Source organism: Mauremys mutica, chromosome 12 (genome assembly GCF_020497125.1).
Source record: "Mauremys mutica isolate MM-2020 ecotype Southern chromosome 12, ASM2049712v1, whole genome shotgun sequence".
NCBI lineage: Eukaryota > Metazoa > Chordata > Testudines > Geoemydidae > Mauremys > Mauremys mutica.
Genome location: NC_059083.1, coordinates 82,786,445 through 82,809,206, shown reverse-complemented (window position 1 = coordinate 82,809,206; position 22,762 = coordinate 82,786,445). Strand labels below are relative to the sequence as shown.

General features: G+C 50.9%; 1 protein-coding gene across 11 annotated transcripts in view; it reads right to left on the bottom strand.

Moving 5' to 3' along the window:
• Positions 1-2,782: 2,782 nt before the first annotated feature.
• LRRC45 (leucine rich repeat containing 45) overlaps positions 2,783-22,762 on the bottom strand; it is a 34,116-nt gene continuing 14,136 nt past the window's right edge. For 5 of the 11 annotated variants that reach the window (XM_044982325.1, XM_044982326.1, XM_044982324.1 and 2 more), the window contains 9 exons: positions 22,513-22,648; positions 22,159-22,236; positions 21,852-21,963; positions 21,605-21,675; positions 12,641-12,733; positions 11,954-12,046; positions 10,716-10,889; positions 10,486-10,633; positions 2,783-4,230 (listed from right to left, as the gene is read on the bottom strand). In XM_044982325.1, coding sequence (XP_044838260.1) covers positions 4,034-4,230; positions 10,486-10,633; positions 10,716-10,889; positions 11,954-12,046; positions 12,641-12,733; positions 21,605-21,675; positions 21,852-21,963; positions 22,159-22,236; positions 22,513-22,648 — 1,102 coding nt within the window. In that variant the 3' untranslated portion in view covers positions 2,783-4,033. The remainder of the gene's footprint in view (positions 4,231-10,485; positions 10,634-10,715; positions 10,890-11,953; positions 12,047-12,640; positions 12,734-21,604; positions 21,676-21,851; positions 21,964-22,158; positions 22,237-22,512; positions 22,649-22,762) is intronic. The other 6 variants (XM_044982322.1, XM_044982321.1, XM_044982328.1 and 3 more) reach the window with 3 other exon arrangements.

Genomic DNA, 22,762 nt, shown 5'->3' with positions numbered 1-22,762 from the left:
AAAGGGGTGCCCCCAATTTTTTTTATACTATTGCTTAGGGGCAGGTGCCGTCAGTCTCCAGCACTTGGGCCACACCAGCTGCCTCTTCATCTCGGAGTCTCCCCTGCTTGCCCAGGGGCCACTCCTCCTCTCAGACTCCCCGGCCACTGCGACCGCAGCCACCTGGGAGGACATGGGCGGGGGGCACCGCCGCAGAGGAGAGACAAGGGGCCAGACTCCGCATGGGCCCCGCACCTGCCGGACAAGAGCAGCAGGAATTGGGCACCGCTCATGGGGAGCCAGGCAGCCCGAGCCCTGGGGAGCCAGGCAGCCTCCGCCGCACCAGGGGCAGGCAGGGAGCGTAGCCCACCATGGGGCAGGAGAGGCCCCACTGCTGCTGCTGTTGTTTCCCGGCCCTGTTGCATGGCACAGGAGAAGGATGGCTGCCCCCTAGCCCAATGAGTGTTACCTGCCCCACCAGCCTCAGTGCCCTGCCCCATACTGTCAGCCACCCCAAGGCCACTGTGACACCAGCACCCCTTGGTAAAGGGCCCCCTGATCTTCAAACAGCTGTCACCACAGTCCTGACAAACTCACTGCACCCCACACATGTCCTACAGGGCACTTACCCACAAAGAGGAACATGGAAGGGATCTACACAAGGCCGGTAACTTGTCAAGAGTGAGAATCTTTGTGAGATGTGTGTATGGGTAATATTGAAAGAATAATGTATTTACCTTAAAAGTCTGCTTTATAGACTTGGCATAGAAATTAGTCACCAGGGCATAATGGCCCTTTGGGGCAAGGGGGATTTGTCACCTGCCTAATCTGGCCGGTGATGCAATGCAAGGCTCAATTGTTTAGCTTTGCCCAATAGTAAGACGTTGAATGGGACACTATCAGAAGCAACGGCAAACAACTGAAACACCTTAAAGGTAAAAAAAGAAACATTACAAAGCCCTTAGCATTATAAACAGCCTGTCCGAATGGGTAAGTTTACTCGTTTTTAGAGGTTGTCGGGGGAGGGTGGGCACAAGGTGGAAGTTTTGCCTAGGGCGCAAAATATCCTTGCACCAGTCCTGTGCATGATTAATGGGTAGGCCTCAACAGCAGTGGGGGCAGAATTTAGGGTGGAATATTGGGCTTTACAACAGTGAGCTTTAACAACTTTCAAAATGCTCTAAAATCCACGTGCATAATTAAATTGTCTTGAATATTGATATGCTTCCACCTCTCCATCTCACAGTGAGTTGTGGCTATTCGCTGCAAGTAATCAGTCAATACAGCTGTCCCTAATACAAGTGGTGGGCAGCTGTGTCTTTGCCACAGGGTGACTGTTTACAGGGCACTGATCATTCTAGACCACAGGTTCTCAAAATGGGGAGCACACCCCCCGGAGGGACACAGAATGTATTCTGGGGACAGCTTGAGAAGCTTTAGGAGAAAAAAAACATACTGCACATCCAGAGCTGTGTGGTTGGAGAGCAGTGGCTGCTGGCCAGGAACCCCGCTTTGAAGCCAGTGCTGCTGCCTGCAGCAGCGGAGAAGTAAAAATGACATGGTATGGTATTGCCACCCTTCTGCACAGCTGCTGGTGACTGTGCTGCCTTCAGAGCTCAGCGCCTGGCTGGCAGTCGCTGCTCTCCAGCTGCCCAGCTCTGAAGGCGGGCGGGTGCGGGGGAGGGGAAATAAACTACTACAGACACACACAAGTTTGAGAATCTGCTCTACAGGTATGAGAGAGCAATACAAGAGATCACTTTGTTAGGATGCTAGTGGCCTGAGGCCAGGATACGAGAACCATTCACACAGGATTTTGAAAGAGAAAGGGTTTTGCCCTGCCCCTTAGCCCCAACACTCCAGTCCTCTCCAATACACCAATCCCCTCAAGGTTTCCATTGCCCACCAGTCACTTCTTCTAGTAATTTAGGACAAACAGATGACAAAGAGAAAGTTACCTCTAATTCTGCTTGGGAGGACCATGTAGGGGTGTTGCACCGCAGCTGGTCTGGTTCGTTCTCTGTTTTGCTACTAATGGCCTCAAGGGTCAGGAAACCTTAAAAGATAGTAACAATGTAACCTCCACTGGGGAGCTGCTCCTGCAGTTTCCCCCTAATGTGCATGGCGGGAGAAGTTCCAGCCATCTTGTGCTCAGCAACGAAGATGCAGGAGTGAGAATCCACCACAGATGAGACTTTTAGATTCCTCTAGATCCAACAATATTTTGCCAAGAACTTAGGATACATCTGCACTTCAATAAAAAAAAACCACGACACTGAGTTTCAGAGCCCAGGTCAATTGACTTGAGCTCACAGGGCTTGGGCTGTGAGGCTAAAAACTACAGTATAGACATTCGGGTTCATGCTGGAGCCTGGGCTCTGAAACATCCTCTCCCAATACAGGGTTTCACAACCCAGGTGGCAGCTGGAACCTGAGCATCTACACTGAAATGTTTAACCTCGCAGCTCAAGTCCCATGAGCCCAAGTCAGCTGAGCTGGGCCAGCCGTGGCCATAGGTCTTTTATTACAGAGTAGACATACCCTGAGAAGCATCATGTGGGGAGGCCACCCCCAAAGGGCTTCTCCTTTAATCTGCCCATTTAAGAGAACTCTCAGAAACCAGTTTTTCCATTTTGAGCAGCTGAGGCTCTGGCCTCTCACCCTATTACAGCTACAGCTACTGTACAGCTGCAGTCCATGGGCCTCTCCTGGGTCTCAAGGAAAGACTTGGAGCTGAGCAATCAGCCTGGGGGTTTAATTCCAGACCCCTTCTGTTTTTAGCTGTGCTCAAAATCTCTAACCTCTAGATGCTCTCAGTTAGTTCTCCATACAGCTTCCCCCAGTTTATTGGCCAGCCCCAGAGGGTCTTCTTGCAGAAAGCACATCAGAGATCAACACAACAGTTAAAAACAAACATTAGGGTTCCCAAATTTGTTAAAGCATGCACTGATGATTGCTCAGTATTATAACAAAATGCAAAAGATCTTTATTTTTAAATAAACCCTGCAAAACAAACCATGAAAACAAATCAACCCCTAGGCCCAGACAGAAGGGCACATATTTCACTTTCATCTTCGTTTAAAAGATGTGCATTAAAATTAATATAAAATCATTCACCATCTCCTACACATTATTTTCTGAAATTCTATAGACAGGGAAAGAGAACAACCTACACCCTCTCCACCAGTTCAAAGCCAAGAAAATAGGCACTACACAGGTCAGGGACCTTGGGGAGCCAGGAGATCATTCTTTGCAGCTTGTCACTTTAGTAGGATCCAGTGTGACCCTCCCACCAACGTGGAATTAAATGCTGTTCTCTGCCACTGTCTTGTTAAAGAGCATCCAGCTTAGGGCAGTGGTCCATAATGAGCAAGGACAGGATCTTCCCTACTTTTCAATATCAACTAGGACTGTAGGGGCTTCAGCCATACCTAACAATTCATTATCCAGCCTGGTTCTGCAGTCACCTGCCAGCATAGCTGATTTCATTTATTACAAGTATGTCTGTGTTACCCATCACCATAGTATCTGGGGCTCACTGTACCTTGCCTAGAGTGACACAGATGGCTCCCAAGCATGGGAGCTGTTTTTGATAGTTCCCCTGTCAAGTGTTGACAAGACTTTCTTTGTGAACAGCCATGGCATCCAAATCAGTACTGGAGGGTGACACCTCTCTCACAGGATCCTACAACATGGTTAGTATCAGTGTGTGGGGCAGACACAGGTAGACTTAAGTTGTGTGACAGGACATAAAAACAGTTTCAAAGGCTGTTACAAGCTCTAGCGTAGACAGGGCCTAACACGGTGAAGTGGGAGAACTCAGTCCTGGCTATTCCTACCCCGGCTTGGCTAGTTGCTTTCTTCAGACCTCATTTCTGTCAGCAGCAGAATTTCTGAGTGGCCTGAGGAATTCTGTGTCTGTGACCCCCTTGTGCTTCAGAGACGAGTAACACCACTCTCCTGAGAAACCAGGCCTGCTCCGGAAGAAGGAGCTGCACACAGATCACGCTCCCCTATTCCTGACAGCAGGCACCTGAGATTCCTTAGGACATGTTCATTTCCTAGGGCTGAGGGGTCCAAGGGCGGAGCCCTGCACATAGGCCATGATGGCGTTTTGCAGGAAACTAGCTCGTTGGGCCGCCTCTTCCCTCATCCTGGAGATCTCAGCCTCTTTCATCCTCAGCTTCTCCTGGAGAGTAGAGATTTCACTTTCTTTATCCAGCAGGGCCTCCCGGTGGTTACTTGATAACACTGTGCAAGAAGAACCATGTTAGCATAGGGAGTGGGTGTGTCCTTTGGCTCATGGGGTCAGTACCAGGGAACAACCTGCTGTAGTGGGAGTATGCCTTGGAGGCAGAGTGGTAACAGACACACACAGCACAGACTGCTGGAGGCCTTTACCTCTAGCTTTACCTAGTGGTCCCAACGAGATACTGATGGGGGGATGCACATTTGTGTGCAGGTGTGGCATCATGCTCACAGGACTGTGGGTCAAGAGACCTGGGTTCTATGCCTCCCACCCCCCATGTGAACTTAAGCAGGGCACTTCACTTCTGAGCCGCAGCCTCCCATCTGTAAAATGGGGATAAGAATCCTAAGGCACTTCCAGGGGCTCCTGTGCAGTTTAATTCATTGCTGTCTGTAGAATAACTGGAAGGCATGAAAGGAATATAAGATGGTATTGTCAAGGGTAGTAGCTGTAGTAAGAGGAGGCCCTGGGATATAAACCTTGGTATCAGAGGCCCAGTATGAGGCCTAAGGCCTGAACTAAAGTAATGGTCAAGACTTTGCTAACATAAAGCAAAGTTAAGCTGTGAGCCAGAGGCAGGCCCTGCTCACAGAAGCTGGCAAGGAAAGAGCTGATGCTGCAAGAAGATACGTACCTAAAAGGTACTGAACACTAGATATCAGAACATTCACATACTTGCACATTCCACACAGATAACAAAGAACAGGCTGGCCCATCCCAATGACAGGGGCAAAAGGGTAAAATGATGGATAGAGTTGTTTTGATCGAACCAACATGTACAAGGTAAAAGGCGGCACCTAAATACGTAAAAAGGTTGAACCTTGCTACGTAGAGGGGTGGCCCCTCAATACGTCAGGTGTGATGTGTAACTTGTTTGTATCTGTGTATAAGAATGCATCCCTGGGGCGGTGTCTTTGTCCAGCCGAGGGGGCAGTGGAAAGTCCCGCCACTGACTGAGCTGAGTCCATTGCCAAGAGGCATTTTGTCGCAGTACGCCCGGTAGACTAAGTAATCTATGGGGACCCTGCCAGGGTGTCTGAGGTCGCAATAAACCTAGCCGACGTGGCTTTGCATCTTACTGGACTCTGTGGTTATTGGGGGTTCTCGTCGGGTCTGCTGTGTCAGCTATCTGCAGAGCTGGGGCAGCACACAGAGGGAACTCACGCACGCAGCCGAGTGATATCAACAAGGAGAAAGCAGAGCACCACACCGGTACCACTCTGACAACACTGGTGACCCCGACCGCTGATCTGGTGAGTAAGCGAACCTGCCGTGGTAAGAATCGCAATCCAACATGGCAGCAAACCTCGTGCTAGGGAACCCCCTGACCCCCTCCCTTTTGATCCCCACGGAGTTTGATAACTCCTGGACCCGCTGGATTGCCAGTAAAGGGGGTCCATATGAATTTTAAAAAGAGAGTGGGGAAACATGGACTGGCATATGTAGAGCGATGGTACAGACCGAGGCTCTGAACAATAGTAATAAAAGTAAAAAAGCAAGAATTTTGCAACTCCTGTCTATGGCAGTGAAATGGCTTAAACAGCATGCTGGCCAAGCAAGTAACAGTAAAAAGAATCAAAAGAAGCTACACAGCCCTGGAATGCTCCCACCCACCTTGCAGGGTGGCAAGCAGCCCAGAGACAACCAGTACAGGAACAGAGTGAAACACTGAAAACAGCAGTAAGGAACTTACAAAAAATACATGTGCCGTCCCCTGTTATAAATATTGGTGGTAAACAGCAGGCTTCAGGTAGCTACCTTGTGCCTGAAGAATGGGGACAGAAGTGGCAAAAGGTGGCCCTAGTAAAATTAAAAGATGAAATGGGGTCCACTGCATTGCAACCATCACCTTATGATAAAAGCCAGGTTCCGGTTAAACTTAAACCGCAACCTAGACTGGTGCCTGTCAGAACGGGACAAGTAAGTGCACAGAAGGAAAGAGTAGCAAACAATACTCTCAAACTACCCCCAATCTCCTCTCAGAGCCAGGATAAAAACCAGGGGCGCAATTCCCAACTGTGCAGGTTCCCAAGTGCTTTGACCCATGGAACCACACTCCGCGCTCATATCTGAAAATATAAGCTTCTTTTTCATATATTTTTACATACCAGTTAAGTTTTGTCCTTGATATGTTTGCTTAGTTTGCTAAACTTGCTGCTGCTGCCTGTACTTTCAAATACCTTGATGGAGTTAATCTCTCTTGGCTCAGGTCTCGCTACCTTCCTAGGTTGCTCTTCCCCTTCTCCCCCCCCACCCCCGCCTCTCCTCACTTCGGCTCTCGCTCTTTTTGTTTTAAAAGTTAAAAGTTATAGTTTTTACAGAAACCTCCAAAAAATAAAGCAATTGAAAACAGAACAAAACAAAAAACAAAAGAAAACAAGGTAAAAACTTTAAATCCAGTAAATTAATTATTTTAACCCTTCAGGAATGCAACAGCTGGAATTATTCCTAACTGTCTTGAAGATATGGTTGCCAAGCAACATAAATGCACTCTCTGCTTCTAATCCTAAGCACTAATTAATATTTGAAACATGGGGGTTTTTTTGGTTTTTTATTTCCATATAGCAGAGTTTTAAAATAATGTTAAAAATAAAATAATGCAAAATTCCTGGTTACCAAATTAATACAATACATTTGGCAAATATTAATATATTTTTATCAAATTTATGCTACAAGTTTTAAATAAGGTAATAACTTGTTTATTCAAATGTTTAACCCTTTTTACTTTTTATTTTTGGTTGTGTTATTTTGTATAGTTATGAATAGAATTTTGGCACCATTTGTTTTTAATTGTAAGTTTGTCCTGTATGTCGTGTGTGTCTTGTGTCTATGTTGTGTGTGTCACGTAATTATTATTTTTTTTAATTATTTTTATTTTGTTGCAACAAAAGTCAATTTTATACTCTTAAAAATATATATATATAAGATGTGGTACCACACTATTTTAAAATCATGGTTGGGGTGTAATCATAGTAGTATTAGCACCAATTTTTGTGCAAAGTTCAAAAAGGTTTCAGTTACAAATATATGTACATATATTTCTGCCTCAACAAATAATGCAATTGCAAACAAAAATAATTCTCTTTTATCAATCACAGTTTTGTTTAAGTTTTTTTTTAAATTGTTATTCAAAGAAAAAATGTAAGGGGAAACCTCAACATTAAGGTAAAGATAATACTAACAAAATGTCAATTTCCTGTTTGGGCTTTTTATAACCTTGTTTGCACTTTTAAATATAGTTATAAGAATGTCATAACCAAAATGTTTTAAAACAACAATTTATGCATAAAGCTAACCAAACAATTTCAACAGGTTTCCACCTTTGGCTCCCAAACATAACAGAGCATCATAAAAGTATACCCTCAAATACCCTCAAAGTATTTGCATGTATCTGTATTTAAAATTTATTTTGGTTTAATGTTATAGTTGGTTTAATTTTATATGCTTTTCTTTTGTTATGTTATGTTAATGGGAAGCAGTGGTTGTTAAGGTTTGTGCTTCTAAACAGCTAACAAGAGTGAAGTTGGTATCACAAGCAAATTAACTCTAGAAAGCTAATTAAAATTATGTTACTAACTCTTTTGCTGTAACAAAGTGTTCAGCAAGGGAAAGCAATATACCTTCTTATGGAAGATTGTGAGCATTTATTTTAGCTGTTAAGCATTACATTTAGTATGAAATATTAGTAATGCACCCCAAATAAAAATGAATGTCTATACAACAATTGCAAAAGTATAGCTTGTGTTATAAAAGGCTTAGTCCCTATTACATTGTTCTTATTACATTGTAAAGAAACTAAGTTAAAACTGTGTATTAAGTTTGGGTTACTGAAAAGCAAACAAAAAACTTTAGTATGTTAACTAACAAAAGTTGTTTAAGTTGCATCCCACAGACCAAAGACACCAGAAAATATCACACCCTGAAGACACCAGTTCATATCTGTATACAGTGAAGAAACCCCCAAGCATCAAGAAAAGAAAAATGAAGTGCTTTATAAATAAGAGACTGGTCAAATACACCTCTATCTACCATATATGGACAATTAATTTAACAATCAGCTAAAAACCACTAGCTGGACCACAAAAACTGTCATTTAATTTCAACTTGGTTACTGTGTAAAAACAACTTTATTATTGCTGTACTACTGTATTATCACTGTACTGCTATATTATTGCTGTACTACTGTATTATTATTGTACTGCTGTACTATTGCTGTATTGTATGATTGCTGTACAACATGTACAACGTGTATAACCTTGCTAAACTGTTTAACCAACACACAGGTACAAATCAACAAACGAATGGCAGCAAACAACATGAAGACAAGGAAAAAACAAATTGGTAAAGAAACTAAGTTACATAGTAACTACAAATTGGGTAAACAAATTGCCTGTTAGTACCACTCATAATTTGGGTCAGTGACACTGCATCCTAACTGAGGCACATGTTATTCAAAACAATCTTGTTCAGTGTCTGGGTACCAATATTAAACCCTGACACAGCAATATTTGATAAATTGGTTACTGTCCATTCAGTAGGTTACCTGGAAGACAGCATCCATAAGAAACAACTGGATCTACATCAACCAATGGAACAGAGAAGCTACCCACTTCTGTTTCCTGCCCAGTAAAGCTGACCAGAGGGTGACAACCAGCCTTAAGGATAACCTATAACATGAATGGACAGTACTGTGTAGTAACTAATTACAATATATTTATATATAAAGGCCTCAGTGGTAGTGTCACTACTCCAAATTTCTGTTTTATTTCTCATATACATAGCACTGTGGGACACACTATCATAATCCCTATCCCAGTATTTCAAAACACTCAGCCTACTACTAATGATGAGATAGGTGATAACTGAAATTGCCCTAATAAGAGTGTGTTTCTATCTGTGTCACCAAAGTAAAAGGGCCAGAGTACACCAGCGAATTGGAAAAACATGGTTATGCTTGGATATAAGGTGGTGTCATATGTACACATACATACTATACATATGTGCCCATACACACTACAAATATATATGCCATATCCATATAATTCATATATATTAATTATGTGGGAGTGCCTCTAAGGCTCAATCATAATATTACATTCCTCAGTCATGGTCCCGGGCCTAACATTCCCAGGCCCACCATAAGGGACTAAAAAATAATTGGATAATAAAATCTGCCTAACAGTCGTACGAGGGAATGTGCAGACTAAACAGACAGATGGGGCATGAGTGTATGGATGGTAAAATAAGGTAACCACATAACAGTGTCATCTTCAGTCCATGCATTATGCTTTTCTGGGACGATGGGTAAACATCCTCCCCATAAAAAGACAAAAAGTAGGGGAATGTAGTAAGAGGAGGCCCTGGGATATAAACCTTGGTATCAGAGGCCCGGTATGAGGCCTAAGGCCTGAACTAAAGTAATGGTCAAGACTTTGCTAACATAAAGCAAAGTTAAGCTGTGAGCCAGAGGCAGGCCCTGCTCACAGAAGCTGGCAAGGAAAGAGCTGATGCTGCAAGAAGATCAGTACCTAAAAGGTACTGAACACTAGATATCAGAACATTCACATACTTGCACATTCCACACAGATAACAAAGAACAGGCTGGCCCATCCCAATGACAGGGGCAAAAGGGTAAAATGATGGATAGCGTTGTTTTGATCGAACCAACATGTACAAGGTAAAAGGCGGCACCTAAATATGTAGAAAGGTTGAACCTTGCTACGTAGAGGGGTGGCCCCTCAATACGTCAGGTGTGATGTGTAACTTGTTTGTATCTGTGTATAAGAATGCATCCCTGGGGCGGTGTCTTTGTCCAGCCGAGGGGGCAGTGGAAAGTCCCGCCACTGACTGAGCTGGGTCCATTGCCAAGAGGCATTTTGTCGCAGTACGCCCGGTAGACTAAGTAATCTACGGGGACCCTGCCAGGGTGTCCGAGGTCGCAATAAATCTAGCCGACGTGGCTTTGCATCTTACTGGACTCTGTGGTTATTGGGGGTTCTCGTCGGGTCTGCTGTGTCAGCTATCTGCAGAGCTGGGGCAGCACACAGAGGGAACTCACGCACGCAGCCGAGTGATATCAACAAGGAGAAAGCAGAGCACCATACCGGTACCATTCTGACAACAGTAGCTGGTACCATTCAGCCCCAGACTCTCTAGACCATGGGGGCAGGACTAGTGATGACATGACACCTCATACCACTCCCTGCAGTCTGTAAGGAAGGTGCTGTACATAGTCCCCCAACCCCCACATCCATCACCTTTCAATTGCCTCTCCAGGGCAGCAATCTTCTCTTTCAGCCCTTCCTGTGCTGTCCTTTCAGCCTGCAGGTGTCCAATCTGCTCCTGCAGCTCAACTCTCACTTTGTTCACCTCAGCCACCTTCTCCTGCTCCTTGCCGCTCAGGTCCTAGCATACACAGGACATGAGAGACCAGCAACTGCAGCATACAGCTGCGCATCAATGACTAGAATTCCCCCTGCCCTAGTACCTGTTGTAGTTCCTCCACGCGCCTCTTGAGCCCTTCGGTTTGCAGGGTCAGCTGGCTGACCTTGGCCTGTGCCTCTCCCACTACCTGCTTCTGCTGAAGGCAGTAGTTCTGAGCTTCATCACGTGACTGCATCATCAGCCGTAGCTTCTCTTCCAAGTGATCCAGGTGCTGTTGCTGTAAAAAACAAGCACATAGCTCCTCTGCCTCCTGTAAGAGGATTCTCTCCAGCCCAGGGTCACGAGCAGGGACTGGCCTAGCAAGTGTTTGGATGGGAAGTGGAAATTCTGCAGTGTGTGGTGGCAGGGAGTCACCAAGGGACACGCCTCCCTTGAATTGAACAGGGACCAGTGATGCAAACAATGTTCTGATGGAAGGGCTGCCTTTTGGAGGAGATGTAAAAGCAAGGCCCTAACCACCCACTGAAGATCCCAATGGGGTTTTCACAGGGGTAGGACCATTAACGCCAGTGTCCTGGACACGCCCCAGTTCTGGTATTTACATCCTCCCGCCTGGGTTCATTTCAGTTTGAGACAGCATTCTTCCACACTTCCTGTCCTAAATGGCTGGGCAGCATTGCTGTATCTGGTTATTCAGCTGCTGCATCCCACCTCAGACATCACTGCACTTGTGCAGTGGTGATGTGTGAGGGGTGTGTGTATTTATAAGCTCAAAGCATTTTAGCTTGCGATGTAAGGTGCTAGAAGAGGTCTGAATCTTGAGGAAGACTCCTGACATGCCACACAAGGGGCACCCCCATCCTGTGTGCTGGTCTCACTGCGGTTTCCATGGGCTTCAAGTCTAGAAAATAACATTTCTTATCCAACAGCAATTGCCATATGGGAAAAATTCTACCGAGCCTAGAGAACTGCAGCAGCACATGAAGAAGTCTGCTAATACATAGCATCAAAGGGATCCACTTGTCTGCCAGGACCATGAGCACAAACAGTTAGAATGACACCCTATTACACCATAACCACTAATTCTGTATGTAACAAGTTGGAAGGTGCTGGGCTGCTGGGCACAGGGGTGATATTTTGAGACACCTTGGTACAGAAAGTGCTGATATATCTTGATGCAGACATCTCAGGGTTACTCACCCTCATGAGTCAGTCAATACTTAAGATAACAAGACCAAGAAGAACAAGTTACTGATCAGTTATCGGAGAAAGACACATGCTGGAAAGACAAATCCGCTCCCACCTCCACAGACAGGCCCAGCAGCTGGGTCACGGTCTTACCTCTTCCAGCCTGGCTTGGCCCCGGACTTTGATTAACTCCTCCTCTGCCTGACCTCGCTCAGCAAATGCCGCTGCTTTGACTTGGCTCAGCTCCTATCACAAACACACACATTCCAGACATGTTAACATGCAGTTTCAGGCCACAGATGGGACAGGGCTAAAAGTGATGCAGCCACCTACTTTCCCTTAGGGGCAGGGAACAAACAGCTTTCCCCACTCTGCGGCTGTCCAGGTCAGTCATTTGATTCACAGACCAAGCTTCAGGTGCAGGTGGGAATGCACCAGACACATAGTTCCAGGGCCGGGGAGCCACAGCCAGGAGGGGCACGGGGGCTGAAAAACCTGTTCTCCATGGGCCTTAGCCCATAGGCAAATACATCACTGCTGCAGGCAACGTTTAATTCCCCTGACTGCATGCCCAAGCCCTGCTATCTTACCCAGTTTCTGATCCAGGACTGTGTTTGACCTTGCTCCACCACTATCCAGTAGAAAGAGTTTTTGTTTAAATAGGAAACCAAATCAACAGATGCCTCAGTCCCCTTGTCTTCTCATCTCTACCCCAGCCCTCATGCCCCACAACACAGGGAGTCTCACACGCCAGCAGTGGAAAATTTTGTAGAAGTCCCTTGTTAAAATAAACAGCCAATGACTCCCAGACACACAGGCACCCAGATCACTCACTCTCACCTCCTCCAGCCCAATCCGGATGGCTTCCAGCCTCTGGATTCTCTCCTGCATGGAGCGCTCACTTGCCTCCATGTGATGTGTCATGTGATCCACCTGCAAAGCAGCAGGAGCCATTTCAGTGGGTTTCTGGCACCTTATTATTCCTGAGATACAGCAGTCACCCAGCATTGGGAAAAGACGGTTACTCACCTGTAGTAACTGGTGTTCTTCGAGATGTGTTGCTCCTATCCATTCCATGTAGGTGTGTGCGCGCCGCGCGTGCACGGCTCTCCGGAACATTTTTACCCTAGCAACTCCGGCGGGCCGGCTGGCGCCCCCTGGAGTGGCGCCGTCATGGCGCCCCTTATACACCTCAGCCGGCCCGTCCGCTCCTCAGTTCCTTCTTGCCGGCTATTCCGACAGTGGGGAAGGAGGGCGGGTCTGGAATGGATAGGAGCAACACATCTCGAAGAACACCAGTTACTACAGGTGAGTAACCGTCTTTTCTTCTTCGAGTGATTGCTCCTATGCATTCCATGTAGGTGATTCCCAAGCCTTACCTAGGCGGTGGGGTCGGAATGAGACGTGGCGGAGTGTAGCACCGCAGAGCCGAAGGCTGCGTCGTCTCGGGACTGCTGCACCAACGCATAATGGGAAGCGAAGGTGTGGACGGAAGACCAGGTGGCCGCTCGACAGATGTCCTGGATGGGAACGTGGGCCAGGAAGGCGGCTGATGAGGCGTGTGCCCTTGTCGAGTGTGCGGTGAGCCGGCACGGGGGGACGCGAGCAAGTTCGTAGCACGCCCGTATGCAGGATGTCACCCAGGAAGAAATCCGTTGAGATGAAACAGGCTCGCCTTTCATGCGCTCCGCAATTGCGACAAAGAGCTGGGAGGAACGCCGGAAGGACTTAGTTCGGTCAATGTAAAAGGCGAGGGCCCTACGGACGTCGAGGGTGTGGAGCTGCTGCTCACGAGGTGAGGCGTGCGGCTTTGGAAAGAAGACCGGGAGGAAGATCTCCTGATTAAGATGAAAGGCCGACACCACCTTCGGGAGGAAGGCCGGATGTGGCCGAAGCTGCACTTTGTCCGCATGGAAGACGGTATATGGGGGACCCGCCGTCAGGGCGCGGAGTTCGGATACTCGTCTGGCGGATGTGATTGCCACGAGGAAGGCCGTCTTCCAGGTGAGATGGAGGAGGGAGCAGGAGGCCATGGGCTCGAAGGGCGGGCGCATCAGCTGGGTGAGAGCCAGGTTCAGATCCCACGTAGGAGCCGGCGGCCGCACTTGCGGGTAGAGGCGGTCCAACCCCTTGAGGAAGCGGGCAACCATGGGGTTGGAAAACACGGAGCGACCATCTACAGCAGGCCGGAAGGCCGAAAGCGCCGCCAGGTGTACCCTCAGGGACGAGATCGCGAGACCTTGGCCTTTCAGGTACCAGAGGTAGTCAAGGACCGTCTGGAGAGGGGTCGAGAAGGGGTTAAGACCTTGCTGATCGCACCAAAGGGCAAAGCGTTTCCACTTTGCCAGGTAGGTCGAGCGTGTGGACGGTTTTCTGCTTTCAAGGAGAACTTGCTGCACCGCCGCAGAACAGGTCCTCTCCGCGTCGGTCAACCACTCAGGAACCAGGCTGTAAGATGCAGCGACTGCAGGTTCGGGTGACAAAGCCTGCCGAGGTCCTGAGAGATGAGATCCGGCCATAACGGTAGGGGAATGGGATCCCGGATCGATAGCTCGAGGAGCAGGGTATACCAGTGCTGCCTCGGCCAGGCCGGAGCGACGAGTATGACGCGGGCCTTGTCCCTCCGTAGCTTGAGCAGTACTCGGTGGACTAGCGGGAACGGCGGGAAGGCGTATAGAAGGGGACCCGTCCAGGACATGAGGAATGCATCGGAGATGGAGTCCGGAGCCCGACCCTGGTACGAACAGAACCTGTGGCACTTCCTGTTGGTCCTGGAGGCAAACAGGTCTATTTGGGGAAATCCCCACCTTTGGAAGATGGAGTGGGCCACATCGGGGCGAAGGGACCACTCGTGGGCAGCGAAAGACCGGCTCAGACGGTCGGCCAGCGTGTTCTGCACCCCTGGTAGAAAGAACGCTTCGAGGCGAATCGAGTGGGTTACACACAGGTCCCATAGGAGCATCGCCTCCTTGCACAGCGGGGAGGATCGGGCCCCGCCCTGTTTGTTCAGATAGAACATGGCTGCCGTGTTGTCCGTGTATACCGCGACGCAGCGGTCCCGGAGGTGTGCAAGAAAGGCGAGACAAGCCAAGCGGATCGCTCTCAATTCCCTGACGTTGATGTGCAGGGAGAGCTCCTGGGCCGACCAGAGGCCCTGAGTGTGCAGGTCTCCCATGTGAGCCCCCCATCCAAGCGCCGAGGCGTCTGTGGTCAGGGTGACCGACGGGCGAGGGGGGCGAAACGGAACCCCGGCGCAGACCACCTCCTGATGCAGCCACCAGGTGAGCGTCTGGAGAGTGGGGTCCGAGACCGTGACCACCAGATCTAGAGGGTCGCGGTGGGGCCGGTACACCGAAGTCAGCCACATCTGGAACGGACGGAGCCTCAGCCTCGCGTTCGCGGTCACAAATGTGCACGCAGCCATGTGGCCCAGCAGGCGAAGGCAGGACCGGGCCGTCGTGGAAGGGAAGGCTTGTAAGCTGCGAATGAGCGAGACCATTGTCTCGTGTCGAGAACGAGGGAGGCAGGCCCTGGCGAGGGTGGAGTCGAGGACTGCTCCTATGAACTCCAATCGCTGTGTCGGCATTAATTGGGACTTCTCGGCATTGACGAGGAGGCCGAGAGACCGGAACAGGTGCAGTATCTCTGACACCTGGGCTGTCACCAGTTCTTGAGATCGCCCACGGATCAGCCAGTCGTCGAGATAGGGGTATACGTGGATTCTGCGACGACGGAGAGTTGCGGCCACGACCGCCATGCACTTGGTGAACACCCTCGGGGCAGTGGAGAGGCCAAAGGGTAACACCGCAAACTGGTAGTGGGTCGCGTTGACCATGAAGCGCAGGAAGCGTCTGTGGGGGGGGTAAATCGCCACATGAAAGTAAGCGTCTTTCATGTCGAGGGCGGCAAACCAGTCTCCCGGATCCAAGGAAGGGATAATGGACCCCAAGGTTACCATCCGAAACTTGAGCTTGCAGAGGTATCTGTTCAGCTCCCGGAGGTCCAAGATGGGACGAAGACCTCCTTTCGCCTTGGGGATGAGGAAATATCTGGAGTAGAATCCCCTGCCCCGCCTGCAGGGAGGCACCTCCTCGATAGCACCCACGCTCAACAGAGCCTGTACCTCCTGTAAGAGGACTTGCTCGTGAGAGGGGTCCCTGAAGAGGGACGGGGAAGGTGGGTGGGAGGGGGGGGGCGAAAGAAACTGTAGGCGGTAGCCGTGCTGGATGGTGCTGAGGACCCAGCTGTCCGATGTTATAGCAGACCACGCCGGAAGGAAGCGGGCAAGGCGATTGGAAAACAAAAGGGGTGGATCCTGGGGGGAGAGTGATGGGCCGTCCTCGGGTGTCCCGTCAAAAGGCCGGCTTTTGGCCCTGCGGAGCCTTGGACGAGTTCTGCGCCTGGTTGCGCCGCCCCCCTGACGGTCTACGGCGGAAGGGGGCCGTTCGGCGGTTGTTAAACGGCCGAGACCTGGCCTGGTTGAAGGGACGGTAGGGCTGTTGGCGGAACGAACGCCTCTGCGTGGCCGGCGTGTGCATACCCAGAGTTCGTATCGCAACCCTCCCATCCTTTAGGGACTGGATTCTGGCATCCGTTTTCTCAGAAAACAGCCCCTTCGTGTCAAACGGGAGGTCCTGGAGGGTGTACTGGACCTCAGGTGGGAGGGTGGAAGATTGTAGCCACGCAATGCGGCGCATCGTCACCCCGGATGCTACCGTTCGAGCCCCTGAGTCTGCTGCGTCTACGGCCGCTTTGATCAGTGTTCTGGAGGCTAACTTGCCCTCCTCCAGCAGCGCTGAGAATTCAGGGCGGGATTCCGGAGGGGTTAGCTCCGTGAACTTCGCAAGGCACCCCAAGATATTAAAAGTGTATCTGGATAAGAGGGCCATCTGGTTGGCGACACGGAGTTGGAGGCCTCCCGCCGAATAGATTTTACGCCCTAATAAGTCCATGCGCCGGGCGTCCTTCGCCTTCGGCGCAGCGGCAGGTTGACCGTGTCGTTCGCGGTCATTGACCGATTGGACCACCAGCGAGTCCGGGGTGGGGTGGACGTACAAGTATTCGTAGCCCTGGGGCGGGACGGAATACTTCCTTTCGACGCCTCGCGCCGTGGGGGCAACGGAGGAGGGCGACTGCCAGATAGTGGCACTGTTCTTCTGAATGGTGCGAATGAACGGGAGCGCCACTCTGACAGGGGCGTCATCTCCCACAACGTCCGTAATCGGGTCCTCGACTTCTTGCACCTCCTCTATGGGCAAGTTAATGGCCTTTGCCACCCTTCGGAGAAGGTCCTGGTGTGCCCTGAGGTCAATGGGCGGGGGCCCCGATGGCGAGGCCCCCGCTACCGCCTCATCTGGAGAGGACGACGAGGAGTGGCCCGGGAGCACCTCCTCCTGTTGGTGCTCGCCCACCTGGTGATCTGGGCGCCGCGAGTCCTGGCCCAAAGAAGGGTCGTGGGCGGCGGCTTGCGTCGGTGGGGACGGGGGGGCTCGACTAACGGTGGCCACCGGTACCGATGGTGCCGAGCCCGGCTGCCTGGGTGGCAGGGAAGGCCCCTGTTCATATTGCGCCCAGGGCACCCAATGTCCCCAATACTGGGGTCCATGATCCGGGGGAACGGAACCGGCTCTGAAATCCACCGCACTGCCTTGGGGTGAGGCTACAGAGGGTTCCCTGGAGGGCCAGGGTGGAGCCGTGGCGATGCCTGGGCGGGCGTCCAGCGCCGGCGTGAGACGATCCTCCGGTGCCGAGGGTCGGTGCCGGGCGTCTCGGGGGTCCAGTGGCGAGCGGGACCTGTGCTGCGCACGGTGCCGGGAGCCGGATCTCCGGTGCCGGGAGCCAGATCTACGGCGTCGGGAGCTGGATCTCCGGTGCCAAGAAGGGGAGCGGCGGCGGCGGGAGCTCGACCGGCGACGTCGGGAGCTCGACCGGCGGTGCCGGGAACCGGACCTCGAGCGGGATCTGCGGCGCCTCGAACGGCTGCGCGAGTCCCGATGTCCGCGGTGCCTGGACGCGGACCTGCTGCGGTGCCGGTGACTTCGTGACCGGGACCTGGAGCGCCGCCGGGAGTACGACCGGCCCCGCGATGGAGAGCGGTGCCGGGACTGCGACCGGTGCCGGGACGCTGAGCGGCGTCGCGATGGCGATTTACGGCGGGATGGGGAGCGGTGCCTCGGTGACCTTCGCCGGGAGATAGACCGGGATCGAGACCGGATTCTGGAGCCACGGTCGCCACGGTCGCCCGGAGATGAGGGGCGCACCATCGCTGGCTTGCCGAGGGACTTGAATGTCCGCACCAGTGGTGCCGGCGGCTGATATGACGGGGCCGTCGCCTCGATCAGCTCTCTTGCCGTCGCGAACGCCTCCGGCGTCGACGGGATCCTCAGCTCCTCCTCGGTGGGCACCGGGGAGCTGGGCGGAACCGGACTCGACGGGCCAGGCGGCGCCGGAGTCAACGGTGCGGTGCACTTAGCGTGCACTGCCTCAGCCTGCACCGTTTTCGTCGGAGGCGGCTGGGCTGACGGCTTTCGCTGCTGTTTTGCGGCAGCCGTCTTCGGCGCCTTGTGCTTCCTCCCCGGGGAGAGGGAGCGGTGCCGGGTCTTTGGTGCCGGCTCGGTGCCGGAGCGGCTCGGTGCAGTCGGAGCGCTGCTTGTCGAGGCGGTTTTCGGTGCCGCTGGAGCTGGCGCCGGAGGTTGGAGCGCAGACTCCATCAGTAAGTGCTTCAGCCTAGAGTCTCTCTCTTTCCTCGTACGAGGCTTAAAGGCTATGCAGATAGAGCACTTATCTGGCCGATGCGACTCTCCGAGGCAGCGGAGGCAAGAGTCGTGCGGGTCGCTAACCGGCATCGGCCGCTGGCAAGCCGCACAGGGCTTGAAACCCGGTGCTCCGGGCATAAGCCCGCACCGGGGCGGAAGAAGAGGGGCAAACCCTCTAATTCCGTAACTATTGACACTATTAACACTAAATATATATATAACTACAACAAGAACTGAACTAACTACTAAAACTATCTACACTAGAACTATGGAGAAACACTAGGGTTGTGGAGGTAAGGGAGCACTCCACTGTTCCAACTGGCCGTCACGGGCGGGAAGAAGGAACTGAGGAGCGGACGGGCCGGCTGAGGTGTATAAGGGGCGCCATGACGGCGCCACTCCAGGGGGCGCCAGCCGGCCCGCCGGAGTTGCTAGGGTAAAAATGTTCCGGAGAGCCGTGCACGCGCGGCGCGCACACACCTACATGGAATGCATAGGAGCAATCACTCGAAGAAGAATAGCACACTCCTCTCTAGCCAGCTACTGGCAAGAGAAAACAAAGCTTCCTCCTTCCCCAACACAACTCTTCTGTGAGGCTCCAACACAACTGAGCAGCAATGCCTTTAAATAGGAAGCCAGAGCCTTGCATACAAATTCCCCCACATTTTTGAAGAAAGGGGGTTGGAATCAGCTCCCAGGAGCTCAGGCCACCTTGTAGTTTGGTCTTGGACCGGAGTCAAACACTGGGAAAGGCCCAGGCTTTGGGATGTGGTCTTCCTGAAACAGATCTCATGAGATTTCCACACGCACCCAAGAACAGTTTGGGAGGTTTTGGTTTTGACAGTTTTGAGAGACCCAAATCCAATCCAGATCTGATCACAGCCTCCTCATCACTGCCTGTGCCAGTGGAGAATCAGTTCCTAAATCCCAGGGAGGAACTGCTAATAGAGCTGGGACTCGAAGCACCCTGTATTTCCACTATACACACTACTCCAATAATCTTGGTCCAAAATATATTTTGTGAAGCATCATCTGAAAATAAATTCCCCCTTTATGATGTTACTTGTTCAAAACCAGATAGCCCTGCCAGGGCCAAAGTTGTTAAACAGACCTACCCTAAACAAAGCAATGTGTGCTTACCTCGATTTACATATAGGTAGTAAACAGAACCTTCAAGGGGCGGGGTGGGGGGTGGTAAAAATGCAAATTGTTTGGTTTCCTGCAAACAGGAGCAGGGTTTTAAAACAAAACAACAATAAAACATGAGGCCTCCTTCACTACCAGACTACATGCTGCATGTCACATCCTCACCGCTTAAATAAACTTTACTTTGAGGGGTAACCTTCAGAAGAATCCATTTAAAATGTTCACTGGTCTATAAAAGAAAGGGGCAGAAAATTCAAGTTCTCTCTTTCACCCAAGAAGCCAAAGAAATCAGCATCTTTGGGCCTCTGGAAGAGATCTTGACGGAGAAGGTCAGCCACTGTGGAAGACGGTGGGTGAGAAAAGCTTCTTGAACAATGCCTTGAACCAAACCTTGCTAGATTCCATTTTAGACTTGTAGATGTGTATTTTCACTTTTATTTTCTTGTAACCATTTTTAACTTTATCTCTTACACTTGAATTCACTTAAAATCCTATTTTCTTTTGTTAAATAAACTTGTTTTACTATTAATCTAAAGCAACTGTGTTTGTACTACAGTGAATATGAACTTTGGGTAATTTGGCAAGCTGGTGGGTCTGGTCTCCTTAAAGGAGCAAACAGATCTTATTATTCCTCTGAATGTTGCAGAAGAGGGCTGGACATTTCAGAGCACACCGGTCTGGGGAAGTTCAGGACTGAGGGTGGTGTTGGGGTCACCTGCTAACATTAAACAAGTCTGATAACATCAGCCAAGTCTGATAAAGACAAAAGCGTGTCTGTGATAACTGCAGGCAGGCTGTTGGATTCAAAGTGGTTGAATCAGAGCTCCACAGCATATAGAACACCAAGTGCATTCTGGCTGCGTGCATGTCCCAGACAGGGAGCCACAAGTAGCAGAAACATTTTGAGGCACTCAGTTTATATATAATACAACCTCTCGCTGATGTGAACTGCACCCTAGAACGAGACAAGAGCTGAGCCCCAATCACTAGCCCTGAATTGCATAAATGGGTGTTTGAGACATTTTGTTGTTTGCTCAAGCAAAATAGCTTTTTCAGGATAAAAACGATTACACCACCTGTTCAGTTACTGCCCTCTGGGGACAGTAATGTAGCTGGCGGGATTCCGCGGAAGCAGCTGCTTCCCGTCAGGCCGGCAGGCGCAGAAGCGGCGCCTACCGGCCGGCGCTGTTCACCACACAGCCAGAGGAGCCGCGGGGCGGCAGCCCGGCGCAGAAGCAGCGCCTGCCGGATGGCGCTGCCTACCACACGGCCGGAGGAGCTGTGGGGCGGCAGCGGCAGCCCGTCGCGGAAGCGGTGCCTGCCGGCCGGCGCTGCTCACCACACAGCCGGAGAAGCTGGGGGGCGGTAGGCCAGCGTGGAAGCTGCGCCTGCCGGCCGGTGCAGGCACAGCCAAGCACTCGGACAGGAGCCGGGGACAGGCGGCAGCGCAGGAGGGAAGGTGAGCAGGGGGGGGGGGTGGTCCGGTCTGGGGGCGTGGCCAGAGGGGGAGCCAAGCGGGCGTGGCCAGAGGGGAAGCCAAGGGGGGGGGGGGCGCCTTTTTTATTCTTTTTGCTCCCCCTACGCTGAAAACCTGGCTACGCCACTGTCTGGGGACAGGATCAAAGGACAAATATCTCTGACACCCGAGTATGCTCCTGAGGGCTGCAAAACCTTGCTGGATGGCCTAGCAGCAGGGTGCCCTGCAATCTCTCCTGCCAGGCTCAAGCCAGCGGGAAAGAGTTTCTATTTTTATAAATGGCCTTTTGTTCCCATGGATGAGCCAGAGGCTGCTGGATCCTCACCTGACATCAACAAACAGTCCCAGTAACTAAACCAAAGGGGTCAGTAGCCCAGAGGCCAGTGAGGAGACTTGGTTCAGTTGCTGCTGTGGCCCTGTCCTTACCTCTTTCAGTCGAAGGGATTCCACATCTTCCAGGCCCTGTTTAAATCTCTTCTTCTCCATTTCTAGGCGTTCTGGAGGTTAAAAGAGAACGGATTATCAACCAAGGTCTCCCCCTGGTACTCCACACTCTTCACCTCACACTACATGTCTCACCATAAATCTTTATGCTCAGACTTCAGGGTCTGGCTCCCCAATAACTCAATTCTCTGATTCCCCCCAGGCCTGGCTGCACAGCTCCTCCACTCACCCTCTGCCTGCATGGCTCGCAGTTTCAGCTCTGCTGTTGTGTTTGTCAAATCTTGCTTCACCTGGAAGAGCTGGTCCTGCTGGGCTTTGCACCTTCTCTCTAGCTCATCCACCTGAATGGAAATCACCACCATGAAGTGAAGACAAACAGAGCTTCTGCTTCCACTAGCACTGGGATAGGTGGCTGGCTGTGCATGGCCACTAGCCAGTGGGAGCCATAGGAAAGAGTCTGGAAACCTACACACAGTTAGCAAAGTAAAAAGCATGTTGGGAATTCCTCATGTTTCAGTCTAGGCTTGCTCTCCTACCTGGTTTCTTAGAAGCAGGCTTTTCTCATTGGCAGCAGATAGGTCCCGGAGAAGCTTTGTTTCCCGACCAGCAGCTTCCTGCAAACCGAGCCCAGGATTAGGAAAGCCCATCCCTGACCTCCTGAGGCCTCACACCCCCATCCAATACCACTTCAATATTTGATTCTGGGTGGCATTCTGGTTCGGGGTGTCAGGGGATGCTGGATGGGATGAGAAGTCAGTGGTTCCATATATGAACTTCTGTGAACTGTGAAGTACAGAATAGTGACTGTGGAGAATGATCTGTACTGTGGGTGGGAGAAAGTTATGGTGTTGGGGACTTGGGTTATTTTGACCAGCCCCAATCCAGCCCACCTGTTTTTGCTGCCGGAGCTCCTTCAACTGGCACTCGGTCATGCTGGCTTGCTCCTGCTTTGTGGCACTCAGCAGCTCTCCCAGGTTCTGCACTTTCTGCTCAGACAGAGCCAATGCAGCTTCAGTCATCTGCAGTCTACACAGCAGAAGGCACAGCTGAGATTTTAATCTTTGTCCCTCCCAAAAATATATCATACTCCCAATGAATTTTCTACACTGGACAGCACAGGATATGCAGCAAGACAACCTC